The sequence below is a fragment of the Pipistrellus hanaki genome (genome assembly GCF_964339955.1).
Source record: "Pipistrellus hanaki genome assembly, chromosome: 11".
NCBI classification, from domain to species: Eukaryota; Metazoa; Chordata; class Mammalia; order Chiroptera; family Vespertilionidae; genus Pipistrellus; species Pipistrellus hanaki.
In genome coordinates, this window is record NC_140513.1 from 13,736,658 (window position 1) to 13,748,889 (window position 12,232).

General features: G+C 40.7%; 1 protein-coding gene across 4 annotated transcripts in view; it reads right to left on the bottom strand.

The window, feature by feature from the left end:
• Positions 1–4,410: 4,410 nt before the first annotated feature.
• GGTA1 (glycoprotein alpha-galactosyltransferase 1 (inactive)) overlaps positions 4,411–12,232 on the bottom strand; it is a 53,099-nt gene continuing 45,277 nt past the window's right edge. For all 4 annotated transcript variants that reach the window (XM_084899229.1, XM_084899231.1, XM_084899228.1 and 1 more), the window contains 2 exons: positions 12,092–12,229; positions 4,411–6,852 (listed from right to left, as the gene is read on the bottom strand). In XM_084899229.1, the coding sequence (XP_084755355.1) occupies positions 6,156–6,852; positions 12,092–12,229 (835 nt within the window). In that variant the 3' untranslated portion in view covers positions 4,411–6,155. The remainder of the gene's footprint in view (positions 6,853–12,091; positions 12,230–12,232) is intronic.

Below are 12,232 nucleotides of genomic sequence, written 5' to 3' on the forward strand. Positions count from 1 at the left end.
AATATATTTTTAAAAAGGTTATCTTAAACTTACTGATTTTGAGAGAGAGAGAGAGAGAGAGAGAGAGAGAGAGAGAGAGAGAGAGAGAGAGAGAGAGAGAGAGAGAGAGAGAGAGAGAGAGAGAGAGAGAGAGAGAGAGAGAGAGAGAGAGAGACTTGTTGCATTATGCATTCATTGGTTTTTGTTTTTTTTTAATATGGAACGCTTCACGAATTTGCATGTCATCCATGCGCAGGGGCCATGCTAATCTTCTCTGTATCTTTCCAATTTTAGTATATGTGCTGCTGAAGCGAGCACCATTGGTTGATTCTTGTATGAGCACTGACCTGGGTTCAAATCCCAAACTTTGATGTATCAGTATTATGCTCTAACCAACTGAGCTACCAAGCCAAGGGCTACCTGGGAAGGCTTTTAAAGTTCCAGTATACACCCCATACCAATTGAGTCAGACTCTCTAGGGTCAGAACCAGGCATCAATATTAACTCTCCTGGTAATTCCAGAATGCAGCCAAATTTGAGAACCAGTACTTTATGCCTGCTGCAAATATGAGAGAGGCATAACTCTTTTGGGGTACTTTGGATTTTGGAGGCAGTGTCCCACACATGAGGGTATCCAGCTGCCTCCCATTTGACTAATAACTGTAAAAGCAATGAGCTTCCAGTGGGAACCTGGACAACCGAAAGCTCCACTGCTGGTCTAGGTTGCTGGCAAGTTGCCCTGCCACTAGATTTCTTATGACCAATTATATCTTACATAGTTCAAAGGGTTTGAAGTAGACTGTGATTATGGATGTAGACTGTGGCTGGCCTTGATTGAGAACTTACAGCAGGGGCCCACTGAACTCTAGAGTAAGGAAATAACCCTTGAGCAGATAACCATTTTCTTCTAGAGTAACTAAAAAATTTCCCCCCCCCCTTCCTTTCTTGTCTTGACTTTTTAGTGTTTGGGTGTGTGCTGAATTATTTATTTTATGGATTGCAGAATAGTTAGATGGGTTAAGGAACCAAAGGAGAAACAGTTATGTGGAGATAGTAGACTCTGAGAAGCCTGACCCTCTGGCATTATCTGTGAATTCTAAGGTCTGCTATTCAGAGAGGGGGCTGTGCTGGAATAGCACATAATATTTTTGGATTATGGTAGCAGGATATATTTTACCTGTGTGAGAAGAAATTATTGATAGCCAACCAGCTCTAAATAGAAATGTAGGCAGTTTTAGAGCCATCTAACTCAGCTCATAATAATAGGTCCTTGCCTGAGAAACTGCTCCATAGTATAATCCACCCTCCAATAAACTACCCACCCCATGGCACAGCTGCTGGGAGCAGGAGTGGCTGCTGTGCCATTTGAGTTTTCTTTTCCAGAAATGTAGAGTTTTGAAGGAAGAAACTCTGAGTCCAGAAATAGTTGGAGCTGGGCCATATTGTCAGACCTCTAGGAGAAGTTCATTCTTTTCTGCTGTTGAAGCCCTTGAACTTCACTGGCACTTCATGGGCTGGGTATAGTGATGTAAACAACTAAAATTTTACACAACCAACTCCTAAAAAATAAAGATGAAAAGGAAAAACAGACCTGATTTCTAATGTTTGCTGATTCCCATGGTATAAATACCGTTTCCCCGAAAATAAGACAGTGTCTTATATTAATTTTTTCTCCCAAAGTTGCCCTAGGTCTTATTTTCGGAGGATGTCTTATTTTCGGGGAGACACGGTACTCCCACCAAAGCTAATACCAAGCTACCACAGTGAAAGCACTAAACAGAAAGTTGGGAAGTATTATGTACAACAGGATCTCACAGCAGGAATGCCTGGTTGTCAATTCTGCCTTGCATTCAGTGGAACTCTTTGTAGCCTTTCAATATTCACTTTTGGGTTTAGACAGCTCAGGGGATGTTGGTTCCTTGCAATGAAAATGTCTTTAACTAAAACACCTAGCTAGCATAACCACCTTTTATTCTGAACAATTACAGTCAATTCATTGAAAGTGTGTTCTAACTTTGGCTGATTTTCCAAAGCCCCATACTTTAAATATTTATAGTTATTTTCATTTATATGTAAAATCCATAGCTATTTCTACAAAGGGCCAGTCTTCAACCAGGTCCAGAAAATATACATATACATATAGATATACATATACATAATATATTTTATTTATTTATTACAGAGAGGAAGGGAGGATAGAGAGTTAGAAACATCTATGAGAGAGAAACATAGATCAGCTGCCTCCTGAACACCTCCTACTGGGGACGTACCCGCAACCAAGTTACATGCCCTTGACCAGAATCAAACTGGGACTTTTCCGTCTGCAGGCCGATGCTCTATCCACTGAACCCAAACCCGTTAGGGCAGAAAACATGTTTTTAATCACTGCAGTTGCTTAGAATAACAGTGTTATCTTTGGAAATTCTTGTCCTACAGTGTCCACTATTCTTTCGTCTTAGCTGTGTATGTTATAGGACTAAGAAGTGAGTTGGAAGCTTTTGACACTCATCAAAGACTAATTCCAGGGTACAGACAGGTGGGCATTATGCATATTGGCTTTCCCATATTTGTTTCTTAATGAAGTTCAAGGGGATTTTACATTAGGGTTCTTCAACCTTATCACATTTTGAGCAAGACACTACTTTGTTGTGGTGTGCATTTTAGGATGTTTAGCAGCATCTCTGGCCTTTACCTAATAGATATGAGTAGTAACCCCTCTCCCCACAAGTTGTGACAACCAATATTTTCACTCATTGCCAAGTCTCCTGAGGTCAGGGTGAGGGTTGGTGAGTGGAGGTGGTGATGGGAATGCTGCAAAACCATCCTGATTGAGAACCACTGCTCTATATTGATGGAGCAAATTTGTCTCATGCACTACTGACCTTAAGCAGCACTGAACTCAGTAGGTTATGCACCAGGTTAGAGCCTAAAGCTCAAGCTGCCCCTCCTGCGTTCCTGTACTGTGAACTACAGGAGGAAAATTTCCAGGTGCCAGATATAAAAAAATCTGAGTTCAAAATGAAAAAAAAATTTTTTTAATTGAAAAGCACTTCTTTGAGGCATGATGGGAGTAGATATAATGATTCATTCATTCATCTTACAGGTATTTGTTAAGCAGTGCCTCTGAGATAAGTGATGGAACAAGTTCTGGAGCTGATGCAAAGACATACTATAGGCCTGCCTATCGGAACTAATTATTCTAGAAGGGTTTAGTGGGGGATATTTTCAGTTATAAGAGAAAGCTCAATTCTAACGGACTTAAACGATAACAGTACTTTATTGGCACACAGGTTCGAAAAGCCCACAGGAGCCAGTGGCTTAGGGTTGTCACCAAGGACTGCATTCCCTTCCATTTTCTCTGCTCTTCCATTCCTGTTGTCAGTTTCATCCTAAAGCTGATCTCCCTTGTGGTCACCAGAGGTGTTAGCAGCTCCCAATGTTACATACTTATTTCCTAAGACTTGAGATGCACATTAATTGGGCTAGTGTAGGTCACCTGCCCACCCCCAAATCAATCATTGCCACCAAAGGAATGAAAGGTGCTATCGGCTTGGTCTGAATCTTTTGCTCCAACAATGACATCTGTTTCCATAGAAATCACACATACTCCGTAAAGGAGACCAAGCATTGCTGGGAGGAGAAAGGATCACACATGTTGAACGAATGTGGAGCCCTCATCCAGTCAAAGTGCTCTCCTGGTCTTTGCTACTTTTCACACCATTTGTGTGGATCTCTGTAAAAGTTTACATCTGCTGCTCTGAAGTCTCATTTTATCTCTACTCTCACAATGATCCCCTCTCTCTTTCAAAGCTCAATTCAAAGTCATCTCCTCAAGTCTATTTGCACTTCACCACCCTTCCCTCCTCCACACTCCTTTAGCCCTTAACTTTCCTGTGCCCTTGTTTGCTCAGCTTTTGTGGATTGCTTCTCAAACTTGGCTATATGTAAGTCTAGACTTACATTCTACTTTTGAAGAGTTTTTGGTCGACTAAGTTCTTTAATGCCTACTAAAGGAATTGAGAGCTTCTGATGATGCTTCCTTGGTGTCCAAAGATATTCTTTCCAATGATTTTTAGAGCGTGGAAAGGAGGGAAGAGGAGAAACATGTATGTGAGAGACATCAATTGGCTGCCTCCCACATGCACCCCTACTGGGGATAGAACCTGCAAGTCAGATATGGTTCACTGGGTTGACCAGGAATAGAATCCTCGACCCTTTGGTGTGGGCCAAAGCTCTAACCACTTGGCCATATCAGCTAGGGCATGAGCATTTGTTTTTAAAATTTGCAAATCTCAACTATGTTCTATCTTTGGAATAGTGGAAACATTTTTAAAAGGACATGAGGATTTTTTGGAATCTAAAAATTTAAAACTCTAGAATCAACAATTCTGAACATCTTTGGGAGAAAATGCACAATCCATGACAAGAATATACTGAGAAAATAATTTATTCAATTATAAATCAGGAATTTTATTTTTATTTTTTTATATTTAAGAACAACTATTCATGACATCTTGAATTTGTTTGGGATTAAAATTTAAATGAATAAAAAAATCGAGATTCTCATAAACATCATCCATTTCATCTTTTAGGACAGATAATGTCTTTGGTTTAAGACTTAAACCAGTAACTTTCCCTACTCTAGAATGTATTTCAGAAAACTTGAGTTAGAGAGAAGCAAGAGTCCTAATGAATATGTAATCACCTTTAAAGTCCACTTCTTGGGATTTTTGTTGGTTTTTGTTTTGTTTTGCTGCATTGTGATTATTTTGTGGCAAGAAGTGAAGAGTAGAAGGCACAGTGCAACAGTACAGAAAATGTAGGTTTCAATTTATCAGAGAAGCCCAGTATGCTGAACATCAAGCCAGCACAATGATTCTTCAAATAAATCACTTAAAAAAGGAAACATGACTTTAACTAGAACACAAGCAAAATATAAATATGTAAATGTTGCCTTCTAACTTCCTTTACATTGAATTGCTTAACTTTAAATAATAGGTAGGATTTTATAACTTCTCTTAGAGAAGGGAATTGAATGTTAAGCTGTTCAGTTATGAGGACTGGATCTCCCATTGCCATCCTGTCTGCATTTGATATCAAATCAATTAACCATTAAATGCGCCTGGTTGTTACACCTCAGTAGTGCAGATGAGGCAGGGGGAAATTAGGTTATTTGGAGGGAGGGCTTTTCCTCCAATCCATTCCTGATGTCAGCCCTCCAAACTGGGCACAATAAGCTGAGGGTTAGAGCAAATGGCAGTTGGACTTTCTGATGATGGTTGTCATGAAACCTCAGACTGGAAAGTTCCTTGAAAGCCTCTTCAGTCCATTTTAGACTTCTGTCTTCTCTGACACCATCCACTTTTCCTGGCCAAGGATCTGAAGACACAGTTGCAGAATCTGGCAGACTGAATGTGACTTGGGCAAAACGAAGTATTTTTCATTCAAGTCTCCTCTGCTCTGGTTGTCATGGGATTAAGGAGGCTGGAGACCATCCACATTATCCCTTTCCCATTTAGCAACTGGATCCATGATATATTTAAGTGCCAATCCTTCTCCTGTGACCTCTCAGGTGCCATGGCCCAACCATGATCTTTCCACTCTCTTATTTCTTGGGAAACTTACTTTGAGGCTTTGTTTCCACTTCCTTCAGATTCCCTGTGACTCCAAACATTTACCACCATGATAACTACCAGGAGTCTCAACAAGTCTTTTGCACAGAAGCCAAACAACATCCTGAGAAAAAGACACACATACTCCAAAAGGCCTGAAGTGATCTGCTACTGAAACCATTTGAGGATTGCCAGGTAGAAGGTGTCCTCACTGCAAGTTCTGCTGTAAAGTAATCGATGTTTCCTTAGACTCAGCACCCTTTTCTCCAGTACATTATCTGACATATGTAGAGTGTTTCTGGCTTTTTTATGGCCTGTGACAAATTTTTTTTAAAGTTAATCTGATATAGTTTCCCCAAACCCAGGATAAGAAATCATTGGGAATTTACATCTGATTACCAGAGGTTCATGCTCCCATATTACAAGGCTCAAAGTTATGAGGAGTAGTACTTGCTGGGTTTGTGTTTTGTTAGTATTTTTTCAAGTTAAAATTAAGTGTTACTTTTCCGAAGAAATAGCCAGAATATTCTCTCAAATTCAGAAACCGACTGGCACAAAATAAAGTCAGTCAATATTAGTTCTAACCAAATTATATTCTTTTGTCTGCCAAGATACCTTGACAGACTTAATATCTGCAGGCAGGCCTATCTGAAAATCCCAGCAATATTCTGGAGATAAAATTTTAGTGGGCTTGTTGAGAAGGAAATACTTGTTTAGGTGGCTTTCATCATGCCACTCAGCCTCTATGTCATTTTTCTTGTCCTGGAGGATTCCATTGAAACATTCTTGGGTGATGTTTAGGACCTGAATGGGTGTGCCTCCAAAAATGGCTGCATGATAATAAAAATCCCCCTCACCGTACGGAATATATGCTGCAGACTCCTTCCTCCTCTCATAAGTAAACTCAAGAGGATCTGCTTTGTACCACCAGGCTTGTAGCTGAGCCACTGACTGGCCAAGGGTCTCCACACCAAAGTTATCTTGGAAGACCTGGTCCACATCCATGCAGAAAAGGAAATCGACTTCGTATTGGATGTGGTTCATAATGTGCTCCCCAATGGTCTTCATGCGCATCATGCTGATGTCCTGCCACCTCTTCTCAGGCTTGACCTCAAACACTTTGAAGGAACGCAAAGGACCCAGCTCTATCAAAGGCAACCTGGAGACATCATCCATCATGATGTAAAATATGACTTTGTGGCCAACCATGAAGTATTTATTAGCAGATGTTAAGAACTCCTCCAAGTAATGCTCAATGTATCTGAAAGAAAGAAGAAAGGGATCAATGTAACCTCTGGGACTTTGTAGGAGACCATGTACTTTCTAATAATTTTGTTTGTATTTTGAAGTTCAAGAGACAACTATTTTTTTCCTATCGCAGATGTATGTTTTCATGTGGAGATAAATCTGTTACTATAACATTCCTCACTGCTCTCCACTGTTCAGTCACTCTGCCTTGGGGAAGTGGAGGGACTTACTGGCTGCCAATTTTGGAAAGGCGACTGGCCATGAATGGCCCTGTCCCTCCTCTCCTCTCATTCTTGGAAACTGTATGTGTTGGAGATAGTATGTATGCTTTGGGCCTTACAGGATGTTTAGTGGTACAGACACCATTCTAATGTACAGAGGCCTGGAGTTTCTAGTGCTATAGTTGCCTGGTTGCCCGAGTCTTTCTACTTCTGTGGTTCAGTGTTAGGAGGCTTGGAGCCTACAAGATATAAGCCACATTCTCCAATGCCAGCCTCAACTGTAATGAAGATGATATTTACTACCATCTGCCTTAGCCCTTTGTTTTGGTTTAGAATTTGGTTAGGCAAAGGGGATGTGAGTTCTTTTTTTCTTCCAAGCTTTATTGGTAGCACTATATAAAATAAGTTTAAGGTATACAAAGTGTTGATTTAATACACTTAAAATATTGCAAAATGATTACCACCTTAGTTAAAAAATACCTCCATCATGTCATATAATTACCATTTCTCTTTTGTGGTAAGAATATTTAAGATCTACTTTTTTTTTAGCAACTTTTAAATCTACATAATATAGCCGAAACCGGTTTGGCTCAATGGATAGAGCGTCGGCTTGGGGACTGAAAGGTCCTGGGTTTGATTCCGGTCAAGGGCATGTACCTTGGTTGCGGGCATATCCCCAGTAGGGGGTGTGCAAGAGGCAGCTGATCGATGACTCTCTCTCATCGATATTTCTAACTCTCTATCTCTCTCCCTTCCTCTCTTTACAAAATCAATAAAATATATATTTTTAAAAAATCTACATAATATAGTATTGCTAACTGTAATCACCAGGCTGTACATTAGATCCCCAGAACTTACTCATGTTATAACTAGAAGTTTACACCCTTTGACTAACATCAGGGGGCGCTAGTCTTTTAGCCTCCCTCAAAAACTCCAACCTATATCCCAATGTTGCTACTACCCTACCAGATGCACCATGTGACCCTTGGGTCCTATGGGGATGCATTAAGCTGAACGATTGCCACTCTGGAACCTAGAGAATGAGTAAAGGGACATGGATATCCTCCCATATTACATATTCACTCTGTGAGCCTCCCACTGATCACCTAAAACTCTAATCCATTGTCCAGATACCACCATAATAAGTCCCATCCAAATATCAAAGCAAACAACCTCTGAGTTAGCCTTATTTAAACTTTTTTTTTCTTTTTAAAAAAGTCTTTATTTTTTACAACATTTTTAGGTTCACAGAAAAATTGAACCAAAAGCATAGAGTTCCTGCCCAGCTGGTATGGCTCAGTGGTTGAAAATAGACCTATGAATCACGAGGTCACAGTTCAATTCCCAGTCAGGGCACTTGCCCATGTTGTGGGCTCAATCCCCAGTAGGGGGCATACAGGAGGCAGCTGATCAATGTTTCTCATCATTGACATTTCTCTCTCTCTCTCTCCCTTCCTCTCTGAAATCAATTAAAAAATGTTTTCAAAAAATTTTTTTTTAAAAAGCACAGAGTTTCCTTATACTCCCCTTGTCCCTCCTCTCTCCCATATTCTTCTCCACTTACAACATTCAGCACCAGGATGGAACATGTGTTGCAGTCAGTGTACATACATTGACACATCATTATCACCCCAAGTCCATAGTTTACATTAAGGTTCACTCTTGGTATGCATCCCATGGGTCTGGACAAATCTATAAGGACATGAATCTACCATTATGTATTATACAGAATTTTCATTGTCCCCCAAATCTTGTGTTTTACCTATTCATTCCCTCAACCCAGCTCTGGCAACTACTGACCTTTTTACTATCTCCATAGTTTTACCTTTTCCAGAATGTCGTACAGTATGGAATCATACAATATGTAGCCTTTTCATATAGGTTTCTTTCACTTAGTATATACACTTAGGTTCCTCTTTGTCACTAATACAGATAATATTCCCATCTGGATGTACCACAGTTTATCCATTCAACTCCTGAAGGATATCTTGGCTGCTTCCCACTTTTGGTAATTATGAATAAAGTTGCTATAAACATTTGCCTGCAGGCTTTTACGTGGACATATTTTCAACTCCTTTGTGTAAATACCAAGGAACACAATTGCTGGATTGCATGGTAAAAGTATGCTTAGTTTTGTGAAGAACCTGCCAAACTGTCTTCCAAAGGAGTAGTACCACAAGCAATAAGTTCCTGTTACTTCCCAGCATTTGGTGTTCTCAGTGTTTTGGATTTTGGCCATTCAAATAGGTGTGTAGTAGTATTTTAGATGTTTGTCTGTTCATTCAAAAAATACCATGTTGATATCTTCTGTAACCCAGCTACATACTCCCTTGTAAAGCCATGTGGATCAGAGACAAGAGGGAGGAGTAGAAAGACGGCTTGACCCAACTCATGCAAACCCCAGACTTATGCTCAGTGGATATGGACTGAATTTAATGGGATAATCACAGTACTGGCCAACCATGATGTCTTGTGAGTAATAATAACTGGTACTTTTCATTTTGGTTGCTGCTTGGATCCCTTTCTTTACTACCCAATTAAAGTGTATTTATAACGGAGGCCGCTAAAAACCTAAGCATTTACAGTACTGAGTCCTTCAATGGAGAACATGAATCTGAGCAGTATAAAGAAGGACTTCGACATGGCTCTGTGGCTGATGGCTAGGAAATTCTTTGGTGTTTTGTACCTTTAAGAAAAATTTGTAGTGCCCTGAAGCTGGGAAATAATCCTGTGGGGAGGACGTGAGCCATTGTGTAGTCTAAGGCTGTTTAGAGATTGGAGCACGGAGATTGCATTGTTATTTGAAAATAAACCAAACATCACACCTCCTAAAAGTCCAAATACACTCTTGTGAAGATTTACTGCCGATGAATATAGTCCTCTCCTGCCTCAGAGCAGAGAGCACAGGGCTTTCACTGGACATGTTATTTACCCTTTAGTTCCGCAGTTGCAACTGTGGACAAAAAGGGGGGCTATACAGAATGTAAACCAGTTTATCAGATCATAAATTCCTAATTGGATAGATCATGGTGGGTAGTCATGCCCCAGGCATATAACTTCTTTAGTAAAAGGTTTATTTTTAACTTTAAGCAAGCCCTGCCCATTGTTTCTGTGCTTCTAGGTTAACATACCTTTGAAATAAGAGTCCCACCCTCAAGAGAGCACATAATCTTAACTATCCCATACACCATGCTTTCTTCCACCCTCATGTAATATTTCTTTTCTTTTTAAAAAAAAAATATATTTTATTGATATTTTACAAAGAAGGGAGAGAGAAGAGAGCTAGAAACGTCGATGAGAGAGAAACATCGACCAGCTGCCTCCTGCACACCCCGCACCGGGGATGTGCCCGCAACCAAGGTACATGCCCTTGACCGGAATCGAACCCGGGACCTTTCAGTCCGCAGACTGATGCTCTACCACTGAGCCAAACCGGTTTCGGCACTCACGTAATATTTCTTATGTTTCCTCCTTAATTTCAAATGCATAAAAGAAACTGCAAAACTGTCATTCTCTCAAACATTTGAGGTCTTGCTTCCCGACAACTGTTATCAATTTGGGTCAAATAAAATCCTATAAAAATTCTTTATAGGTTTAGCCGAAACCGGTTTGGCTCAGTGGTAGAGTGTCGGCCTGCGGACTGAAGGGTCCCAGGTTTGATTCCGGTCAGGGGCATGTACGTTGGTTGTGGCATATCCCCAGTAGGGGGTGTGCAGGAGGCAGCTGGTCGATGTTTCTCTCTCATCGACTTTTCTAGCTATCTCTCTCCCTTCCTCTCTGTAAAAAATCAATAAAATATATATATATTTTTAAATTCTTTATAGGTTTAGGTGTTTCTCTCATTGACATAACTGTTGGTTGAAGTCATGTGGGGCAGTTCTGTTCTCTTTGGAAACACCAGGATCAAATCAACCTGCAGCATGGCTGGCTTGTCCCTTCTATTGCCAAAGGATTAGGTGAGCTGGGCGAATATTGGCTCCCGACTCAACAATACTGATTCTTCTAGTAAAAATGTCAAAACTACAGCTACCTCTTTCTGTTAGAGATGCTACATAGGTCCCTGGGATCAATACAGTTAGTGATATTAGGACTTAATCAGTATGGTGCCGGCCGGTGATGGCTTCTGACCCCTGGGTTGGAGGACTTAGGAGGACTATCAGGTCTACAGAGCTCTCCTTTAGGTGCTATGGTGGGCAGAGCTTGAGCTCATATCAACCTGGACCTTCAACTCTTTGTATTGGGCAAAGGGGTCAGCTTTCCACATGGCTTTCAGAAAAGGTATTGATGAGAAAGCCAGGAGATGAGGTTGGGAAAGAAATAGGAAAATTGAACGTTTGCTTCTTTTTTTGTTTTGTTTTTTTGAAAAATCTCCAAAAGAGTGAAATGCATTGTATTTTAAAACTAATATTACGAGCTACCAATTTCAAGTAAGAATGATTAAAATTTGGGGAGAAACATTCTAAACAAGGAAAAGGAAGCTGAAAGAGGAACCTATCCAACTTTTACAAGAGGAAGTTCTGGCCAGCCAAATCTCTGTGGGCCTGGGTCCTCCAGGAGGAACCCAAGGAAGAGTGATCAGCCAGCTCCTACATGGAAAACCACCACACTTAGATCACTGAGAACCTGCTCTAAGAGCGTTTGTCCTTGGTCCTGGGTCCTAAGAGCATGGAAAGAAAGAACGATGCACTAACCGCTGGCATTTTTGGAATGTCCAGAGAAAGCCATGGAGATCGGGGTGAAGGTGGCTGGGGGTGAGCTGTACACTCTGGGCTCAGTGTGTGTAGCAGACATTTTTACTTATATCCTGAAACCTCACTTTGAGGTTGGAAAGAGTCCACTCACCAACTATGGTTTTGTCCTCATTTTTGGGAGGTCTGAGCAGAAATGAGATTGAAATGGTCCCATTATAACATCCTCCCATCTGACCATTCAAACAAGTCATGAACAGCCTCTGTAGACCCAGGGAGACCATCACAAGCATTTTGACAGTTGGTACAAGAAGTCAATGTCAAGTTTAATGGTGATACCTACCTTCCAATAGCAAAAACCGTCAATCCCACGGTAATCTTCTGTTTGCCATAGTAATTTTCTAAGATGGCTCTGTTGTAAGTGCCTTCCCACACTATAGGTGCCTTCCAACTAGTCACTGTCACCACCTTTGGCCGTTTCCTA